This window comes from Cryptomeria japonica, chromosome 1 (assembly GCF_030272615.1).
Source record: "Cryptomeria japonica chromosome 1, Sugi_1.0, whole genome shotgun sequence".
In the NCBI taxonomy this organism is placed as follows: Eukaryota; Viridiplantae; Streptophyta; class Pinopsida; order Cupressales; family Cupressaceae; genus Cryptomeria; species Cryptomeria japonica.
In genome coordinates, this window is record NC_081405.1 from 480,118,166 (window position 1) to 480,141,636 (window position 23,471).

Sequence of the window (23,471 nt, forward strand, 5' to 3'; positions counted from 1 at the left end):
AGATTGTTTATTGATTGGTTATTGTGGTAAATGTATTAAGCCGACATATTGTATCGCATCAAGTCTTATTTGTAATTGATTTAAATGTAATATCTTTAGTGAGCCGATATATTCATTTGGTCTTAGGTTTTGTATATATGATTGTAAGATCTTATTGAAAATCATGGTAATCATGAGTGAGTGTGGATATTGAAGAGTGAAAATAAGCAGATCCTTGTGCGAATCACGCAGACATTATTTGAAGGTTGAAGGAAGGTTATAAAGGTGTTTTGACACTCATGTTCAGAGCTTAACTGATAATGAATCCAACATTGGAGATGCTATTTTGAGAAACACATTATCATTGGATTTAACCATCCAATTATATAGTCAGTGTGAGTCCTAATTTGTGATTGAGCAGTGAGCTCTAGGCAGTTGGCCTTTCTACATGTGCAGACCCCATTTGTATACACATACTATCTATACTAGTATCATCTGATTGTGGGTAAGGTTTCCCACTGTGGTTTTTCCCTTACCGGGTTTCCACATCAAAATATCCATGTTATGTGTTGTGGATGTTGTTTCTCTTTATGTTTCATGCATTAAGTTAAACCGGTACGACTATATTTGTTAATCTGTTTTACCGACACTTAAGTTTGGTTTACCGACATTAAGGTTAAATTGGAATAACTTGCATTTGGATTATAATTTATTGACAATTGGTTCACAACTAATTCACCCCCCCTCTCAGTTGTCCTTCCCGGGACCTAACATTGTCTTTGGAGTGACATGAATAGAAGGAGAGTTCGCATTCCCTTCATCCTCCTCCCGCACTAATTGATTCCTCTTCTCTCCATTATAAGGACTTATACTAGCTTTATCAGGACACTTCCATGTTGGATGTCCAACTTGGTTGTAGTTATAGAACTTTCCTGAGAAAGTATTAGAACCCCTTCCTGTTCCATTGAATTTTCCTCTGCTTCCTGATCTCCTACCTCTAAAACTTCCTCTTGAATCACCATTAGACTCTTGGTTTGTGTTCTACTCACCTGAATCTTTTTGTGGGCGCCTCTTCCACTATGATTTCCTTTACCTCTAAAATTTCTTCCCCTACCTCTTCCTTGTTGTTCTTGCTTTCTCTTAATCTTTCCTTCAATCTTACAAGTGAGTTGATAGCATTCTTCCATAGTCCTTGGGGTGGCCAAACTCAATTCATCTTGTATATTGAATCTCAGCCCATTGAGATACCTTGCAATCTTCTCCACCTCATCTTCATGGTGTCTAGATCTCAAAGTCAGTTTATGGAATTCTTCACTATATGACACAACATCCATGTCCTTCTACTTCAAATTTTGAAGTTTCCTAAATGTTTGCACAACATAATCAATTGGCAGGAACTGAGCCTTGAGTTTTGAGACCATTCTGTCCTATGACACTATCTTAGCTTTACCTCCTTTTACCCTCTCTTCTTGAACAAAATTCCACCAAGTGAGTGTTGGACCTTTCAACTTTGTTTAGGCATACTTTACATTCTTGGTATCCTCTACCTCGTCAAATTCAAAGAAGTTGTCAAGTGCATCTATCTATGCCAGGAGCTCTTCACTATCTCTTTTTCCTCCATACATGGACACTTCAACCTTCACCAAGGAAACAATATCCCCTTTCATAGCTTTGAGCATCTTTATCATTCTCAACTCTTCAGGGCCCATTGGTGGCTATGGCACCTACTGAACCGCATCAGGAGGGTCGATACCGTCACCCCCTTTCTCCTAGTCACTTTGATCTCCACTGACAATATTTTCGTCCCTATTTTTTAAGGGGTAAACACTTTTGACTTGGAAAGCTATGAACAAGTGATGTCACAAATGAGGGACCTCTTCTCCAATATAAACATTCAAAATAATGCCCCCAAAACTTAGAACCTTGATAACAAGAACTAAACTATAACTTAACCATCACACTATGTCAATATTGATATCTCCATGTATATATGTGTCTATATATTTATACCTTTTAATTATTTTACATAATTTTCACATTATTGTTGTACAATTATTTGCCCTGCAATAATTGTACTTGAGAATATCAAAATTAGGCGATTTCTCAAAAAGAACTTGGATAATCACGGAAGTGGGTGGACCATATCATTTTAACCTCATGGCTCCAATTATGACACGAAATTTGATATCAATAAAGCAAAGATCAAAATGTTAACCAATAAAGTTGATGAAAATTACGTTTATTATAATGGCCACAAGCAAGTTGACAATTACTTTATTTAAAAGAACATAAAAGTGTTGGATCAAGCGCTCTGCCTTTACAGCTCTACCCATATCCGGCTCACTTTCCCGAAAAAGATGTTCCATATTTAGGGTTCATAATTGGTTTTTTTTCCAGAAGTTCAAACTGTAACTCCAAACAAGAAAAGCCAAGCCAAATTAGGGTTCCTTACTAGGTCTGTGAACAAGGAGAAACCAAAAAAAACAAAAAACTGTCCCAAACAAATGCAAAGAGATCCTGGGCTTAATGCCCAAATGGGCGGCTCATTAGCCTGAAATGGAAATGAATAAGACGGATGTGACACTGTTCATTTGTCTGCTGTCTCGTTGCGCACTGAGCAAACAATATGTGAGAGTTTGCACCCATTGACGAGACTGGTGATTTCCAAACGGTTTAGTACATGAAGCCCAATTGAGTGAGTGAGTTGAAACTCACTTTTGCTTATCCACACATGCCGTCACATATCATTGTATGGTTATTGAGGCAAGTTTTAGGGGATTTCCATGGGATTCTATTGTCCCATCAAAGGAACGATATTTTGGGCCGTCAGAACAGAAGCCTTCTGCCCTCCTTACAGTTTGGGAAGACTTTGCTCTCTTAACCATTCGTTCCGTACCGTCCTGGAGATAGGAATTATGAAATGAGTGTCGTAACATGGAAGAAAGGTCTGGCGGGTAATAGAGTATGTATTGACAGGTTGCCCCTCTAGAATGTAGAGGGGCCTTTTAACCCAGTCAACGATTCTCTCAAAGCTCAAACGGCACAGAGGTTTTACAGCCTTTTGTGGGTGTCATGCATTCTGAATGAATGCGATTGTTGCCCTTTAGGTATCAGGCAGGTGAGTGGGTATGATATGATAAATCCTATAAGGAAAAAAGGGTTGTTGGAGTGTGTATGACAAATCCATCGGTTTAGGTAAGGGAGATGCAATGAACCCGGAGGATCCTTTGAAGAGCCTTTCATTCGACTACTTGAATCTTCTCATAAATGGGCAGGTTTTTAGTGATGTAACTTTTACTGTGGAGGGCAGGGAAGTTCATGCTCACAAATGTATTCTTGCTGCCCGCAGTCCCTTCTTCCGGATGATCTTCTGCAACAACGAGGCCACGAATGAACAAGGTGGTCGGGCTGCCACTTCTGGTGCTACTCCTATTCCTGTTGGGGTTGTTGGGTATGAAGTTTTCATGTTGGTTTTGCAGTTCTTATACAGTGGACAGGCCTCCATAACTCCACAGAAACATGAAACCAGGTCAAGGTGCAGCGAGAGAGGATGCTGGCATACCCACTGTACATCTGCTATTGACCTCGCCCTCGATACTCTCACTGCTGCTCACTTCTTTGGGGTCGAGCAACTCTCTATTATCACACAGGTTCATTTTCACTATTCTTGTCTAGAAATTTGTGTAGACCCTAATTTGTAGAACAGTCTATTCTGTTCAGCTTCATTATTGAAGCCAACTGCAGCTTGTCCGATGGTCAGTTGGTAGAAAAAATTTACCCTTTTCCATCCGATAAAATTTATTGTTTTTGTGTTTATTTTAATTTTTTATTATATTCATCTTGATTGTTGAATAATGTAGTGTGATCTAAAATGTGTGTGGAAGAAAAACTTGAAAATTTCACTTTTTTTTTGGGCTTGTGAGAACTTATCATCAAGCCTAATACTATCTTTGTAGATTGTAATGATACGATGCAACTCTCTATGATCACAGAGGTTCATTTTCACTCTTTCTTTTGTCAGGAGATTTTGTGTAGACTCTAAATTCTAGCAGTCTATTCTATTCAGATCCATTATTGGAGCCAACTGCAGCTTATCAGATGAAATTTAATGTTCTGTGTTTATCTTGATGTTAAATTATGGGGGTGTGATCCTAAAGTTTGTTAGAAGGGAAAAATCACATAACCTAATATTAAAATTTCACTTTTTGGCTTGTGCGAACTTATCATCAAGACAAATATTGTCTTTGTAGATTGTAGTGACTTATCATCAAGACAAATACTATCTTTGTAGATTGTAGTGGTATGATGCAACCCAAGCCATTTATAGGAGGAGCTTGGTAGGCAATAGGTATTTGATTTTATTCAATTGGATAAAGAGCATACATGAAAGAGAAGAAGATAGTGTACAAATGAAAGCTTAGAACAAAATGAGTATTGCAATCCAATTAAGAAAACAGTATTAAAACCATGCCATTTGATTTGTTCTATAGATAACGTTGCAGGGCAGATCTAAATATTGAAATCAGGAGAGTATGTGTTTCTTGGGGAGGCTTAATTTATTGAATATATTTTGAGAAGTGGCGACATGATTCTAATTTGTAATTTGTAAATGGTGTTGACTGGGCGCAGAAGCAGCTAGGGAGCATGGTGGAAAAAGCATCGATAGAAGATGTTACAAGGGTTTTGTTGGCAGCGAGGAAGCAAGATCTGCAGTACCTGTGGAACACATGTTCACACCTGGTGGCCAAGTCTGGACTACCCTCTGAGGTGCTCACAAAGCATCTTCCAGCAGATGTGACAGCCAAAATAGAGGAAATAAGGCTAAAATATTCTAGTTATGAAAGACCCTTCCGTCGTGTACTAGCACCCAACGAAGGTAGCAGCAGCAGCAGCTCCATGGAGATGGAGGATCAAAGGATGAGACGCATGCAACGAGCTCTAGATTCGTCAGACGTGGAGTTGGTGAGACTCATGGTGATGGGCGAAGGGCTAAACTTGGACAAAGCCCTAGCATTGCATTATGCAGTAGCCAATTGCAGCAGAGAAGTAGTAAAGGCATTGCTAGAACTAGGAGCTGCAGATGTGAACCACCCGGGACCCGAAGGAAAAATGGCTCTCCATATAGCTGCCGAAATGGTGAATCCTGACATGGTGGCAGTTCTGCTGGACCACCATGCCAATCCCAACGTCCGGACTTACTCTGGCGCCACTCCCTTTGATATTCTCCAGTACTTGGCTTCTGAGTTCCTCTCCAAAGGAGGAGGAATGGGCATTCCTCATGTGGAGCACAATAAGCTTCGCCTATGCCTTGAACTCCTTCAATCTGCAGCTCTAGTCTTGTCCAGAGATGAAGATGAGTCAGCCAACACATCATTAAAACTCCAAGTTGAAACAACGGCCATGACTGCTAATCCTGCTCATATTACTTCTTCTTCGGTAGCAGCTTTTCCTGTTGGTTCCAGCAGTAATTTGATGCAGGGTCATTCTGGTTCTATCCATATGAAAGAAGGAAGTAATCATCTTGGTAATCTGGATTCGAGAATACTATTTCTGAACCTCAGTGGTCAATTAGACTGCAAGGATGGTGGTGCAGGTGATATCAATCCAGCACACACTCGGTAGGGATTACACAGTTCATTTGGCTCATCTTCTTTATTACCCATAACTCATCATGACGCATTAATATGGAGTAAGTTAACATCTTGTAGATTTCCAAGATTTTTGATCTGTCGTTTAGCCATAGACGCTGTTGTCAGTGATAGAGGTGGGTGGAAATTCAACCGTAGTTCAACTCCTTCTATCATGTCAAAAAGTGAGTCAAGTCTTATCATAAAACAATCTAAAATGCCCTCGTTCAAGCCAACAATTAATTGCAGACACTTTTCTGTACTATCATTTTATACTAATGTGATTATAACATGAATCATGTCTTTGCATTGTTAGAGCAACAGTTTGAACTTCTCCTCTCATCTTTACATGAGGGATCTGTGTTTACGTTTGCTTTGGGCTTCCAACTCTGATCCTCATCAGGTCATATTTTTCCTTATTCGATGTCTACACTGCATTCTATGAATCTCATATCATAATTGTTTAGTTTTTTTATATATACAGGTTTGATATTATTCTTAAGATTAATTTTCAATATATCTTATTATTATTTATTATATCAACAATTTATATTAATTTAAAGTTTTTAAATTTGGTCCTCCAAATATTTTTCCATATATGCATACTAATGTACCACTTTAATCTATTTGAAATTTGATTTTATTTATCTTATAATTTTAAATTTTATATATATATATATATATATTTTAAGATTAATATTATTTTTTAAACAAAGTTTCACTCTACACCATTATCATTATCATAACAGCAAATTATAGTAATTTAGAGTTTCTAAGAATATGTTTTAATCAATCATACTTATAGCAAAACTTATACTTTGCATACCAATGACCCACTTTAACCTATATCCAAAAATTGATTTCATTGACCAAGATTAAAAAAAATAAAATAAAATAAAACATAAAACATGATGTTGGTAGATGTGAAAACGTGATCTGTTATTTTCCCTATAGAAACCTGATGCTTTAGTTTGCCTTCAGTTTTTGTTTTTCTTTTCTCTTTATTTTGTTGAAATAAAATATGAAGGATCAATGTCTGACAAGAAACCTAAACATTCCAGTGTATGTTATCTGGAACAATATGACCGTGAGTATGTTCTCGATATGAAAGTTTTCGTTTTTGTGCGGTTGCCCTGTGTACATGATGCCTAGGGCATTGTTTTTATCCCCCAACATTGATTGTCACTACTCTTAAATTCTTTGTAATTATTTTGAATCGTCTGGGTTAAAGAATTATAATATGGAGTTTTGGGTTTCATTGGTTTCATGTTATTCTGAGATGTATAACCTGTAATCATAGTTGATGAAGGATGTTGTACAAGAACTATGAACAATGTCATTTCCGGAAAAAGCCAACATGAAAACTTTTGTTTGATAGCAAAAATTGCATATTTCTTTCTTTTTTCTTTTTTTTTTGGTAAACTCAATGGCCTGACAAGAATCATATTTTGCCTAATGAGATGAATTATTTGTTGTCTTCATGCCTCAACAAGTGCAGTCGAAAGCTTCGAGGTTCATTTTAGCAGATCTGAATTTACATGTTGCTTAGCATGCATCCAGGTAAACAAAAATTCTTACAGATTTTACACAAAGCAACCAAACAAATATGCATATCATTTCAACAAAAATAGTGTACAATTTAATCAAATTTTCACTATTTTGTTCTATTAAATGGCTTTACTTAATTTATTGTGATTTGTGTTTACTTATTTACATGTAGGCATCTTAAATATTTGACTATTTTTAACATTACTTTCTTTTAGTTATTTTTTTTTAATTAATTGACGTTTTTGTTATGTTAATGCATATAAAATAACTATTTATGTTGCATAATGGCATATTCAACTTGTTTGTACAGAAATAATATTGTACTTCAGTATGTTTAGTGTCATGAAACTTTCAATTCTTTTGTTATTGTAAAATTGACTTTCATATATCATTTTGTTGATTAAGTTGACTAATTTCAATACATTGTAATATTTTTCTCAGCAATATTTAATTCCTTCATTACGATAAGGTATTATGTATTTTGATTCTACATTTGAAATAGAAATCATTAGTTATTTCTTACATCCCATAAAACTATACCTCTGCCTAAAATGAAGCAATATCTTAACATTAAACTTTAATCATCTATATGGCCTTTCAAATGAGACACCTAATCACCATTTTTCATGCAAGGATCAAATTCAAAAGTGTAAGTCTTTTCTACACAAATTTAAAATAAACTTCAATTCTTAATAATTCATTATCCTAGTATTTCATCTTCTTTGAAGTTCAATTTTAGAGTTCCTCTCTCTATCCTCTTACTTTGTTCCTAGAGGATTGGGTGATCTAATTTCTAAGAGTTTCACTAAGTTTTATCAACATACTTTCATAAATATATCATTATTGTATCTATATTTTCATGATCGTAATTTAAACAATTAAAAATGATTCATTTTGTGACTCTAAATCTTCCATTAGAATATTTCATAATTCTAAAACTAGATCAATCTTTATCTCTTAATCTCTTCAACAAAACATACTAGATTTGAGCGTACCTCAAGAAATGCAATCCAGGTCTATTATGATCCTTGATAACTTCAAATTGTTGGCAATACGTCCAGATTCCAATGCTTTCCTTCTTGGCGCTCTTCTATCTCCCGAGCTCTCTATTCCTAGTCCTTATCCTTTCTATATTCTGAGAATTCCTCTAATAATAAAGTAGTTAACACTCATTCACGAGCATAACCTCTAAATTTGACACTATAATGGAGATGATCATCATTGATCTTTTACGACTCAGTCGTAAGCACATCAAAATCTCCATTATTCTATTCTCTCTTATCTCTTTGCCGCTCTTCTACATTCTTTCTTTCCTCTATCTTGCTTAACTTCCCATCTTCTTGTGTGTGTTTATCTTTCTATCCTTTGTCTCTATTTATCCTAAATTCTCCTATGATCTCTCCCAAAGTAGAGGCTCGGTTATGGTTGTTGATTTGAAGTCTTCTTTTGCATACGTTGAGTCTTCTATTTAACTCTCTCTCAAGTCTACACGTCTAACAGAGATGGAAATTCTAGTTATATTTTCTGCAGTTTCAAGTGCATGAGTCGACTATGCATCAACTTCTTATCATTGGTATTCCTAATTCCATGGCACCACGTGCCTACTATTTCATTTCTTTCTGCAGTTATATGCTACAGATCATGGACTACTTCCAATTTATCATCGTGGGTTCGTGGAATGAGGGAGTTATCTGCAGTGAGAAACATATGCTAATCAATGAGTCTGCAGTCACCGTTAGAGAAGTGTCTGCTATCTCATGGAAGATTGTTTGCTTGGTGGAGGGGTTGGCAAAGTTTAATGCAATTACAAACACTTAAGTGTTTGTCATGAGCGAGATTATTGCTCTCGCTTCCAAGTCAATTGTCATGATCTCCAAGTCTATGGACATGCAACCCTAAGTCTGCATTAGTTGAGGTCTATGTGCCTAGTCGGCCACCCAAGTTTGTTGTTTTATCATGGGTTGTGGGGGAGTATACCAAGTCAACTTCTTCTATACTACGCATGCCTCGCTTTTATCCTACCATCTCGGTGTCACTTGCTACGTAGTCGGTGTTTGCAACGTGGATAATATTTATGCAAGTTTAAAGGAGTGGTCGGTGGTAATACCAACCACTCCCTTTAAATAAGTGGGGTGGTCGATATTACTCATTGTTTTAATAACTTTTCTTAATATATATATATATTATGGATTTTCATAAAATAGTTTTATTCCACAAATCTATTTGATAATTACATACGTATTTACCATAACATGATCAAATTATTCATATATATATATATATATAATACGTATATATATTTATTTTAATCTCAAATGATTACGTAGATATAAACAAAATTCATGAAGTAATCACATCTCACCTTCATCATTGTTCACCTATTCCTGCATTCACTTGCACTTAATGACTCATTAGCAATGACGATCCCAATTTATAATAAAAATTATTACTGATTATTCAATTGTATATAAATCATTTCAGTACATTCGATCTCCTATTTTATTTCATTAAGTGTTCTATTTTCATTTCATTTCCAATTCATTTGCGAAAAATAAACATTATTTTCCTAATTAAATAATTATGGAAAAATAGGGTTCGTGACAGGTCATCTTCCTTGCATTACCGGTGTTCTACAACACAAGGTGATATCTAAGATATCACAACCTGTACTCCTTCATAACAGTGTTGCACATACATCTCTTCTACCAGTAACCATCCCATACTGGTTGACATCAATGACAACACAATGCCAATAAATCTAACTGTACATTTGGAGCCACCTTCTACAAAACATCTACTGACATCAAAATTAGCTTCTTATCCTTAGATTCAAAATTCACCAAATCTTGGCTAGCCTGAGCTTGCACAATAGCTGCGAGCATAAGATTCTCTATAGGAGACATCTTTCCAAGGTTCAGCGGACCATCTAGATTTACAGGGATCTGAGGCAGGGTCCCTACAACCGGAGGAGTTACAATTGTGGGATCAACTTTACCTTTTCCTTTGCCAAACTCTTCAACCTTTTCCTCTGCAATCTCAACATCCTTCATCTCTTCCTCATCCCCTTTATCTTTTGCACTGGTGTTGCCACTAGGTGCAGTATCAACCTATTGAATCTCAGGGGCTGCGGAGCTGTCCTCCACCGTAGGAGTATCACTTGTCTCACCATCAAGTGTAGTGTTATCTTGATCTTCCAGATGACCTTTGGTCTGAGTTTCATCCTTCTGACCACCAAAAACATCTTGCTTCTCTTCTGGTTGAGATGACTTAAATGCATCCTTGTACAGGGGATCACTTTGAATGATTTTCCTCCATATATCCTTTGTTTCTTTCCTCACTTCTTCCACATTTCCAATCATTAGTCTGTTAACTTTGTTCTTGCTTCTAAATTCCTTCTTGTTTTTCCTCCTTATTCAGCCTCTTGACTTCATCATAAGTAATACATTTGAAAACATTTGTTAGATCTCTCTCTTTCATTTCCTTATCAATCTTACTTGTTGTCATTCTCCTTGCATCTATAAGGCTATAGAAATCCTTAGGAATGGTCTTCTCTAGCTCAATTAGTGTCTTGCTAAAATTGTGCATGTATAATACAATTGCTTCTTTAACTTTTCTCTAATCAGCTTCATCTAATTTATCATAACAGGCTCTAAGATTTTTCAAATTTCCATCTACAATTATTTCATCAATTAACTGATCCATTGTCAACGAGTGAACAGATTCATATTCACCATTCTCGACACTGGACTCAGGTTAAGTCTTGACTTTCCTTTCTCTCTTAGGCCTCCTAGTAGGAACAAGATTTGATTTTGCCTTCTTGCTCTATTGAGCTCCACTAGACTACGGCTTCCTCACCACTTTGAGAAATTCTCCTTTTTACTTCGCCTTTCCTGCTTCCTCCTAAGAATCAGTTTCAAAAGCCACCAAAGATACTAAAACATAATTCCTTTTGGGATTCTCCTTTTTCTTCAACACACCTCTTTCAGATGGACTAGGTCCTGTAGATTGTGCCACCAGATCAGGAGCAAACTTGGTCTCCTTAGGTTTGACCTTGGAGGGAACCTAATCAACCTTAGGTTTCTTGGTTTCCTCTTTGGCCCCTTTTTGCACATGACTCTCCCTTGCTTTCTTCACCTCCTCCTGAGTAAAACCCATCTGAACTACCACCTCCTCAACCATCTTTGTAACCTTCCTTTTTCGGGTAGGTGCAGTGAATTGCATGTGCAAACTGAGGTCCTTCTCCTTGAATGTACTAGATCTCCCTTCCTTAGGGTCCACTGGTTGACTCAGAAGGTATTGGGCATATGCCTCAAGAGTAACAGAGTCAACTTCATACCCCATGTGAATGATCCATACTATTCTAGGCTCTATAGCTTCCATCAGACATTGATCTTTGTCTATCATGAAGCATATGGTTTGCTCATACTTTTCAACTATCTCCTTAGAGATTCTCTCTCTACTTTTCATTGCTTCTTGGAAAGATTTAAAGTATCCCCAAAGAGCAGATATCCTCATTGTTGCATCACCAACTCCCCATAATCCTTCTTTGATCTGCATGGCCACGGATCTATCATAGGCCCATTGGACCTTTCCTTTCACACAGGGTATCTCATTCAAGAAGTATAAAGCCAAGCAAATAAGAAGTGAGCATATTTAAATGTGTGCTTCTTATCTTGCTTAATCCTCTTCAAATTGCTCAATAACTCATTCAAGAGGGTTGAACACAGGTTATACCTTTTGTCTTCTTTCAGCATCTAATATGCAAAGTAAATGGTAGTACTGGAGACAAAGTTGTACCTGCTTGACTGGTAAACCTTGTAACCAACCACCATCGATGTAAATTTCACATGATTCTCCAGAATGTCATTTATGGTCATCAATCTAATGTCAAACTTGGAGCTAGTGGTGGCTATCACCATGTCATTCGACATTTTCCTTAGGCTAGGCACCTCACCGATTTCTACTAGGTCTGTCATAGCTAAAATTGCCTGCTTAGTGAACTTGTGCGGCCTATCAAGCCATATGAACTCATCATGAACATGACTAAGAATGTATCGGATCAACTCTGCTTCATCAAACAACGGAAAATAAATGAATTGCGAGAAACCCTTGTTCTAGAGCACCTTGTACTTAGGTTTGAGATTTCCCAAACCATCCACCAAGTGTTTGTTTTATAGGTCCAGCATGTCCGCATTACCAAGCTCCTCGAGATCATAGTGAATGTAAGCCCTGATATCTTCATTATGAAGCACATCATAGGAAATTGATGAAAATGCACCTTGTGGATCATCCTCAACCAACTTGAAAGGGTGTTTCTTAAATACAGGTATAGCCTTGTCCTTAATCTTGACCACCAAAGGATTAGCAACAACAGGAATTAAAGCCATTTCAAATGCCAGTGCTTGTAGAAACTGAAAGCCTGAATAGATAAATACCTTGATCCACAACTGAGCACTGAAATTCGCTTTAGGATTGTTGAAATCACTGTTGAAATTGCCAAATCACTTTGCTCTCTTCTTTGCACTATTCTCTTGAGTGCATTGTAACAAATGAAACTTTGAAATGCATTTTTCTTTCAAAAACCTAATTTTCCACTGTAATAAATGTAACTGATTACCATTAATTTCATGAGGTTGCATACTGCAGCATCAAATCCTTCCTGAAACTTCCAGATAACATTTGCATACATGATCTAAGCCTTCTGCAAACTTCCAGAATCGATTGCAAACCACTGAAGAGGGGGTTCTTAGAATCTGCATGAAAAGCTCCCCCTAACGCATAAAGCCCTAGTTATCGGATGAAGATCCTGCACTGGATTCAGGTGCAGACCTATTGTTGGCTTTATATTCATCCTTTTTAACCCACATCTTCTCATCTTTGTCTCTGGTCTCTTTTACCTACACTTTTCCCTTCTCATCTAATTTTTTCTTGTCTATCAGAGCACTGTTCTTTCTTTTATAGTATTTTGGAATGTGATCGGTTTTGGTACATGCACGACAAACAACATTATTCTTCATAGGTCTCAAATTCATCTAATTTGGCCTTGTCCTACACTGGTTAGAGATATGTCAAAACTTCCCACAAGAATAGCATCTCTTGTTCTGGAAGTTATTCATTACAACTTTACACATGTTTGACTTGTGACCAAAATTATTGCATATGAAACACTGACCGGTAAAGGTAGGGACATTATTCATGTTGTTCACTCCATTATTCATATTACTTTTGCATTGATTTTCCATATGACCAAATTTATTGCAAGTAAAGAATATACCATTGAATTTATGAGCATTATGCTATCTTACTGGAGGACTCTTACTTTTCTTCTAAACAACTTTTGCATTGCCTTGTCCAGATCTAGAGGATTCACCTTTCTCAAATCCAAGCCCTCGCATGTCCTTTCCATGTCTCTAACTCTCCAGCATCTCATTAAGCCTTGCTGAGCTAGCTTTGAATTTTTCTTTGTAATCATTAGCAGTAGCAAGTTCATCCCTTAAGGTAGCAATCTATCTTTCAAGTTCTTGACCATTATTCCTTGACTAAGTCAACTTAAGCTTCAACAAATAATTTTCATAGGTAAGCCTGAAGCATTCATTCACTCTTTCATTCAATGATCGTGCCAAATTATCATCATTCTTCTTTAGATCCTCAATCTCTTTAGTCAGCCTCATCACAATGGATTGCATCTCATTCTTCAAGGAATCATTTTCTCTCTCAAGCTTGTTAACTTCATCAACTTTACCCTGGTATTTCATGATCTGATCTTTTTTCTCCTTCAGGCTTGTCCATCAATTCTTTCCTCTTGTCTCTAGAAGTGTTCTCTTGATCCTTCAAGTCATTAATGAAATCATTAGCAGCATTCACGTTTTTCTTAAAGGTACACATCTCATTTCTAGCTACATCAAGATCCTCAAGTGTCACACTGAGTTGTCTTTATAAACCGAAATCCATTGAATCAATCTCCCAAACCTTCCTAAAGAGGTTTAGCTTCCTTAGAGGAACTAGGCTTTGATACCAATTGTTGGAATCAAGGATCACTAAGAGGGGGGGTGAATCAATGATCTACCGGTTAACAGATTTTCAAAGTTAACATTCAACCACTGCAAGTAGATACTGAAAACTAAGATGTAGAAACATAAACAAAATAACCACAAGATCATAACAATGGTATTTTTTTACGTGGAAATCCAAATGGGAAAAACCAAAATGGTATTTGGACCCACTATATTACAAAATAGGAATGCACAGGCATTCAAGCACACTGCCTAGAGCTCAGTGCTCAATTATAATAACCTAGAAGGCTACAACCCTTAAGGAAGTCTCACCGACTTACAAATCTATTACATGATGAATTACATTGAATGAACTCTGAAATAGCATCAACAATGCCTGGATGAGTTCTGGTTAAGTAGTGAATGCACTGACTGGATCACCTTCTCCGTTATGCTTTGTTCTACCCTATTCTCTGTCTCAGTCAGCTGCTGGATCAAGAATGCGCATGTGAAACTATGCCAAAACATATTCTCGATCACTTGTCACTCACATACAATCACGCCATACATCAAAAAGATCATACATACTAAACTTATATACCGACAACCACAAAATAGATCATACATCATGTCGGCCTGCTAGTGTAACATGTAGTCACATGTCGGCTCGATCGGATGACCAAATATAAATGCATATCACTAAAACTATAATAAAATAATATGTCTAAGCTGTCCCAATCAACCAAAGCATGATTCAATACACCGCAATCACCAGAAAGCTTCCGAACCCAAAAAAGCTTTGTCCTTCCTGAAATACTGGTTAACATCCGCTTTCGGATAAGAAGAATTATGACCATCAGATCAAATTTCCATGAAGAGTTGCCATCAATGACAACCCTAAACCAATAGTCATCCATCGGATGAGAGTCAATTGCCAACATAGACCATATATTTTCACTTGTTTAAGAGTTCATATATAACCTACTTGTCTTTCTTACTAACAATGACTAGGTTTTTTCCTACTAATATATTTTAAAAAATAGTATGTATTTAATAAAGGGGTCAACTATTGGCATTCTTCACATACTATATGCACAACATAGCCTTTAAATTTAAATATATACATAAATTTATAGTTTTGTAGTGAAGGAAATTAAGCTTTATGAAAGGAAGTATCTCTTTCATGAGTTTAACTTCTTATGACATTTAGCTAAACCAAATGTTACCTAATAATCTAATTTACCTACTATATGAAGACATAATTAGAAATACAAAATTATTACAATGCTATTTGATACAAATTCCCATTTACAATAAATTATTAATAATAATTTTCTATTTTTAAGAATACAATTTAACTACAATACAAACAGAATGTATTGGCGTTGAATAATATTTTGTAACTCGCACAAGCTCTCTTACTTGAATGTCAACACCATACACAAATTATAGCATGGCATATTGTTGTTTCATATGAACAACAAAGAGAGATCTATAATATGAAATATTGAACTAATAGAATAAACTAACATAAAATGTCAAATATTTAAAGGATAAGACAAACTATGAGAGAAAAGGTAAATATCACCAATTTGTTTAAAATTGTGAATATCTCCAAGAAATATACACATAAGAAGATAAGGAGAAATATTTGGGTGGCTATGTTAAGAGGATTACCTCAATCAAACCCCTATATTGGTATTTTCACTTCCTCGAAAAATTAGATTGGATAAAGGAGATAATGGGTAGAAAAGGAAAATAATAAATGTAATTCTTTTGATAAAATATGAATGAAGTGTGGTATGAAAATATCAAGATATTAAAACTATAATCTCAAGTAACCACAATGAGAAAGACACAATCAACCCAACAAGAAGGCCCCTCTTGGAAACTACAACAATATTAAAAAATAGTTATTTAAATACCGAAAGGATCACACTTCACAAACACACTATGGAGAAATCACTTGTAAGAGCTTATGAGAATGCTATTGAAAACAATATTTATCTAAGCTTCAATACACAAATAAAATTTGTGTGTGCATGAATGAGAAAGCGAGATTATGATTCTTTTCTAAAAACTGGGATGGTTTTGCTAACTTAGAAGGTTTGAGTAGTGATGCAAGACTTGGATTGGCAAGGAGGAGTGTTAACTAGCAAATTATAGGAAGAGTAATGCTCCAATGGCCAGTTGAATCATTCATTATTGTGGGATGCTAGCATGTAACACATACATTCAAACGTGATACTTCTATTTAGGAAAATTGGACTCGGAAACTATGGATTGAGTATATTCTACTATAGAATTAATGTTTTCATATTGTCATGGCATAACTACAATGATATTTTTTCTCAAGCTAAAGAAAAGGTTTAGTGTAGTGTAAAATTATGGGGTGTGTAATTTTTTTACACTATATTTTACCCCCACTTTAGCAAGCATACACATGTTACTCGATATACAAGCTTAACTAAAATAACATGAATTTTAAATTTTTATCTAATGATATTGTAGAGGATGTAGAATCTTCAATCTATGTTGAAATTCCCATAGGGAGAATATCTGTAAAATAATTGAGATTTTCCTACATAAAACTAATATATTAAGCTACAAATCTCATCACAAGCATGCTAGATGCAAGCAAGGATGTTAGGTCAAAATACCATGATATGGAAATAGATTAAATATTAAAAATAATTTTTTTATAAAAGATTCTAATAAGTATGGATAGTGAGTTGTATTATGCCAAATATCATATAGTGATTTTGATTAGACCATGATTGTTTCAAGCTATGCTATAGAAAAACCATGAAAAAGATATGAGAACCAACAATCTAGCAGGCTACCTCATGCAAGGCATTTTATATGTTGTTAGATTAGTAAAATAGTTAAAATATATTATAAATAAATGTGATTATGCATTGTGATAGCTTCCCTTAAAATAATTTGCATCTCTAAGAGTGTGATTTATTTTAAGGAGAAGAGAATGGTGGGATGTTGTGTCATGAGATACATAACTATATGTATTCATGGAATGCCATCACTAAGGAAGAAGGATGACACATAAAATTCACAACATCACTCAAAAGGAACACAAATAGATATAAAGATTTGGGGTTAGTATCATTTAGAAATAACATATATAATGTAGTGTCATAAATTGTAACCCCTTACAATTTCACACTTATTTACAGACCCTTACCTTAGTGTGTCTCCTCCTAGCTCTTTTCCAGGCCTATTTATGCCTTTGCACCACAAAACTTATGTCATATGTGCTAGAGTAATTAGGACACTTTATCTAATTATTTATTAATTAGATCCTTTAATTTTTTTCACTTAAGATAATCTTAGGCAATTTTTCCTCTTCTTTAATTAGGCTAATAGTAGCTTAACATGTTTCATTCAATATGATTGTGACACTTGACACTAACTAATTTAATCTTGTATTAGAGTTTTGCATCTAGGGTTTTATTTATCCTTTTATATGGAGTCATTCATTCTTTGTAATTGTATATCCATATTAAGTGTGCAACAATACATAATTCTCATGTTGTTATGGAGAATATTATCTTTTTTTAATCTATTTTGTGTGACAGGTGTTTTGCTTGTAGATGATTCATGGCTCTTGTGGTTGTATCATCAACTTCTACATGGTATTAGAGCTCTCGATCTACTAAGTTATTATCCATTTTTAGTGGCATCCAACCTTAAGATTTTTTGGTCCACTTTGGGTTCAATCTAGCCCCAATATCATGTTCAAAATGACCAAAAACATCAAGATCGACTATCTATTTGGCAAAATTTGAGAAGTTTAGAAAAATAATTTTTTTTGGTGATATGCTCTTTTACATGGAATCTATGCAATTTTTCTACAATTTCTTGATTTACATGTGCAAGGATAGTAGGTTTTTATTTTATATTTTTCTCATGTTCTCTAGTTATGAGAGTTAGATTGCTTTGCATTGGTTTGTACATGAGTACCCGATCATACCTTTGTTGTCGGGACTCATTCATATAGGCATTTTGCATTCATCTTTTAGCTTTTTAGTTACTCCACAAATTAATTATAAGGGGAGTGTTAAACTAATTAGGACACTTTATCTAATTATTTATTAATTATGTCCTTAATTACATTTCACTTAAGCTAAACTTATGTGTTTTTTTCTTTAATTTAATTAGGCTAATAATAGTTGAAGTTGTCTCATTCATTATGATTTTAATGCATGACACTAGATAATTCAGTCTTGCATTAGGGTTTTGCATCTAGAGATTAATTCGTCCTTTTATAAGGATTCATTTATTCATTGTAATTATATCTCCATATTGTGTGTGCAATAATATAGATTTCTCAAATTTTTTTGAGTGCATTAACTGTACTTGTTCTTTTTTGTGTGACAAGTCTTTTTCTAGCACATAAGTGTTGGCTCCCATCAACTTCTACAATATGATGATATGTTTATTAGAATCTCTATTATTATCCTATGTACACTAGTACCACTTTTGTTTTAGGTGCCCTTGTACTAGTGGGCTAGGGCACCAAGCATCATAGTCACCATAGATTGGGCCCAATTTTAAATATGTCAATGTACCAATTCTCACTAGTTGATACCCAATCTTGGTATTTTAATATGATTTCTCCAAGGTTAATCTAATTTATAAATTCCTTGGGAACCCTATATAAGAGAATCTTTTTTGATTTATTTTCATCCCACAACATTCCAATCAAATATTATAGAAAGTATTTTGATTGAATTTCTTTATATCTAAGCATTATGAAGAAACAAGTTTCAACAATCTTCATGCAAGTGTGTTTTTTATGATTGAGTCTTTTATCCCTTGTCATGTCATGTTACTGCATTAACATTTTTGGGTCTTACTGAAATAGCATAGAATCATCATCATCATCAACAACATCAAGCTTGAGGTATAATATTGTGCATCCAAAATTTTACTTTAGATCTTTCCTTTTATCTATTTCTATTAAAGGGTTAATTATAAACCTAGTGTTTGACTGAGGAAAATTCTCTTGTGTGTATATGATAGGTCCAAAAGGGAAGGAATTTAGATATAGAGATTATAGACTAATTCAAAAACAACCAAACTTTCTAGAAGAAAAATATATTGGACACTGGGTACACCAAGTGTCCAACACTTTTTTAACAAAATTTTTAGGATAACCGATGGACAACTGAGAGGGGGGGGGGGTGATTCAGTTGTCAACAGATTATATTAATCAAACCACTTTATAACTTTTAACCAGAGCACATAAACATTGAATATCAGGATAGTAGAAACAGATACCGGTAAGCAATAAAACTCAAGAATGAAATATAGAATTAACACAATGCAACCATACCACATAACACCATGATTTGTACGTGGAAAACCCGATAAAGGGAAAAACCATAGTGGGAAGCCTACCCACAATCAAATGGCACTTCTACAAAAAGTATGTGATACAATCAGGGGCCTACACATGCAGGAAGGCACACTGCCTAGAGCATACTACTGGTTACAAAGGAGTCTCACTGACTACAAAGAGGTTATAACCACCTCAAGATAATTGGACAACAATCTAGAAGAATGAACTGCCAGAGATAGCATCTACCATGCCTGATTATAGTCTCGGTTAAGCTCAATACCAGAGGCCTTTGACCTCTTACTTAAACCCAATTCGATCACCTATGATCAACCAAATCTCCTTCGCATATGATATTTCATTCCATGACCACGACATATATTTCACCACCATGATCTACAATGAGAGCTTACATCAATTTATACAAACCCTAAGGCCTAAACCAATTAGGTCAACCACCTAAAAGATATTACAATAAGATCATTACATATATCCATATTACAATGATATGCCATGTCAGCTTTAGACCAAAACAACATTAACCAATCCATAAATCATCCCAGTAACGTGTAGAGAACACGTTAACATGATACCGGTCCATAACCTAGATAGGTATCAGACCTAAAATGGGTCCACCATGCCAAAGAAATGTATCCAATCAGTCGAGCCATGATCAAGGATCACCTTCTGCATCTTGAATTCCATCTAGAAGCTGCACTAACACCACTTGTGCATCCTGTCAAAGATTCTCAGTAAAAGCTCTGCCGGTAAAACCTTAAACCCTTACCGATAACACTAGATCTTCTATCGGTAACCAAAACTTGTCTACCGGTAACCAACCATAATAGCTAGTGTTGACATCAATGACAAAACATCAATGCAACATATAATCAATTCCTCCATATTGCCAATAATCTCCCCCTTTGGCATTCATGGCAACACTAGATGTGAAAAAGAAAACATCTAAGTGCCAAGAAGTGACAAACATTTCTCATAGAAGATATAACAATAAAAAACTGAAAAATCCTAGCAACTCCCCCTAAGGAGTGTAGTTCAATCTAAAACTGATCTGAATTTTTCTCCCATAAACATTATTTTTTACATATAACTCTCCCCCCCTTTGAAATCAATGCCAAAGATATGACATAGATATCAAAATTTTGCGAATCTCAAAGTTGACTACTCCCCCTTAGTAGTAGCATTACTACATCAACCCAGAGCAAAGGATAAAGTTGATGATGCATACCAGACTGATGTACTTCTCCATCAACTAAGTTTATACCGGAGGGGTAGATACCCCTAACCTATCTCTCAAATATTCCAATGATTCCTTAGACAGTGGTCTAGTGAATATATCTGCAATCTTCTCTTTAGTGTTCACATAGACCAATTTGACTTCCTTTTCTTCCACCTTGTCCTTCAGAAAGATATTTTATTGAAATATGCTTAGCCTTAGAGTGAAATACCAGATTCTTAGACATGTCAATACCTCCAGAGTTATCAAAATAGATAACTACTGGTTCACTATAATTTACCTTGATATCCTTCAACATTTGCTTCATCCATAAGACTTGAGTGAAATTAGTTGTTGTTGCAACATATTAAGCTCCTGCAGTAGATAAAGAAATTCATGACTATTTTTTCTGATCCATGAAACCAATTTCTTTCCAAGAAAGAAAGCTCCACCAGAAGTGCTATTCTTGACATCAGTATCTCCTACCCAATCTGAATCTATATATGCACATAAAGTGAAGTTATCATCTCTAGAATACCATAAGCCATATTCTATTGTTCATTTCAAATACCAGAATATCCTCTTTACTACACATTCATGATTTTATTTAGGATTACTTTGATATCTTGAAATAATACTTATTGTATTCATAATATCTGGTCTAGTCTGAGTTAGATATAACAAGCCACTAATCATAAACTTATACCTTGTTGAATTTACTGGTGCAGATGTGTCGTTGATAGATAATTTTTCACTTGTCACCATAGGAATACTTACCAATTTGGAATTATCGATACCAAACTTCTTCAACAATTACCTTAGACACTTATTTTGATAGATAAAGATGCCTTTGTCAGTTTGAGTAATCTGCAAACCTAAGAAAAAACTCATCTCACCAATCATGGACATTTCAAATTCATTCTTCATATTATTAGAGAATTCCATGCATAATTTATCTTCACCTCCAAAAGTGATATCATCATCAGTGATCTTATAATATAAATTATTGTCAGGACTGCCTTTAGTAAAACCAAGCTTCAAAATATATTTATCCAACCTTGCATACCAAGCTCTAGGAGCTTGTTTCAATCCATATAATGCTTTCCTTAACCTGCAAACCATATCTCTGTCATCTGTCAGTGAAAATCCATTGGGCTACTCAATGTATACCTCTTCCTCAAGTTCACCATTCAAGAATGCACATTTAACATCCATTTGATAGACCTTATAGTTCTTGTATGCTACATAGGCAAGAAATAGTCTAACAACTTCAATTCTAGCTACAGGTTCAAATGTCTCACCATTATCAATTTCTTCCATTTGAGAATATCCTTTACAAACCAATCTATCCTTGTTTGTTACAACTTGACCATCCTTATTTAGTTTATTTCTAAAAACCCATTTAGTTCCAATAACATTTTTATTTCTAGGTCAGGGAACTAAAGTCCAAGTCTCATTCTTCTCTATTTGATCTAATTCATCTTCCATAGCCTTTAACCAATGTTTATCTTTACAAGCTTCAATAACATATGCCAGTTCAATTTGAGAAATAAGACATACTTCTTCATTTGCCAGTCTTCTTCTTGTCATAACTCCCTTTTTCCTATCTCCAATGATTTTATCTTCAGAATGATTTAACCTTATATGCCTTGGTGTCTTCTAAACTTCAGGTTCATTGTTCTGATCATCAGTCACAGTTGAATTTTCTAATTGTGTCAGTGTAATTGTCTTAGTGTCTTGTACTGGTTGAAGCATTATCGGTTCAGTTATGATCATTTCCACTGTCAGTTCCCTATCACATGATATAGATTGATTTATGCATTGCTCATCCACTTTCACATTTCTGCTCTCCACAATTTTCTACAATCTTTTGTTATAACATCTATATGCTTTTCTCTGAATTGAGTATGCAAGAAATATCCCTTCATCACATCTAGGATCAAACTTCCGAATTGAATCATCCCTTTTGATATGACATTTACTTCCCAAAATTCTGAAATATTTAACAGTAGGTGTATGTCCAAACCATAATTCATAAGGGGGCTTACCAGTTTCACCTTTGATACGAACTCTGTTGAATGTGTAGACTATTGTACTCACTGCTTCTCTCCAGTAGATGTGAGACAATTTGGCTTCCATCATCATGGTTTTTGTTGCATACAAAATGGCTCTATTCTTTCTTTCCACTACTCCATTCTGCTAAGGAGTCTGGGGTGCAGATAATTGTCTCCTAATTCCATTTGTCTCACAATAACTATTAAATTCATGAGAAGTGAACTCACCACCTTGATCTGATCCCGGACATTTGATTTTCAATCCAATTTTTGTTTCCACCTTTTCTTTAAATATCTTGAATTTCTCAAAAGCTTCAGACTTCTCCCTTAAAAAAGTCACCCACATCATTCTAGAATAGTCATCAATTATCAGCATGAAATACCTTTCACCTTGAAAGCTTCTAGTCCTTGCTAGACCACATAAGTCAATGTGAATCAAATCAAGCACATCATTAGATTTATCATGTATGATTTTAAAAGAATTTCTAACATTATTTCTCAATTGACATTCCTTACATGCCGGATTATGAGGCTTTATAATCTTAGGTATATCTCTAACTGCCTTTGTTGAACTGATCTTAACAATACAATCAAAATTAACATGACACAACCTCTTATGCCATAACCAACTCTCATCAATATGAGCAATCAAACATGTCTTATTACTAGTATTCAAGTGAA

At 35.2% G+C, this 23,471-nt stretch overlaps 1 protein-coding gene across 1 annotated transcript; it reads left to right on the top strand.

The window, feature by feature from the left end:
- Positions 1-2,315: 2,315 nt before the first annotated feature.
- On the top strand, positions 2,316-5,915 carry LOC131030848 (BTB/POZ domain and ankyrin repeat-containing protein NOOT1). Its single transcript, XM_057961816.2, has 2 exons — positions 2,316-3,629; positions 4,609-5,915. Exons 1-2 carry the CDS (start codon positions 3,189-3,191, stop codon positions 5,599-5,601), a joined length of 1,434 nt encoding a protein of 477 aa, XP_057817799.1. The 5' UTR covers positions 2,316-3,188; the 3' UTR covers positions 5,602-5,915.
- The last annotated feature ends 17,556 nt before the right edge of the window (positions 5,916-23,471 follow it).

Bases quoted from the DNA above. Each gene is read 5' to 3' on its own strand.
- LOC131030848 (XM_057961816.2), top strand. From the start codon at position 3,189: ATGAACCCGGAGGATCCTTTGAAGAGCCTTTCATTCGACTACTTGAAT. The intron at 3,630-4,608 runs GTTCATTTTCAC...GACTGGGCGCAG, and splicing joins AACTCTCTATTATCACACAG to AAGCAGCTAGGGAGCATGGT.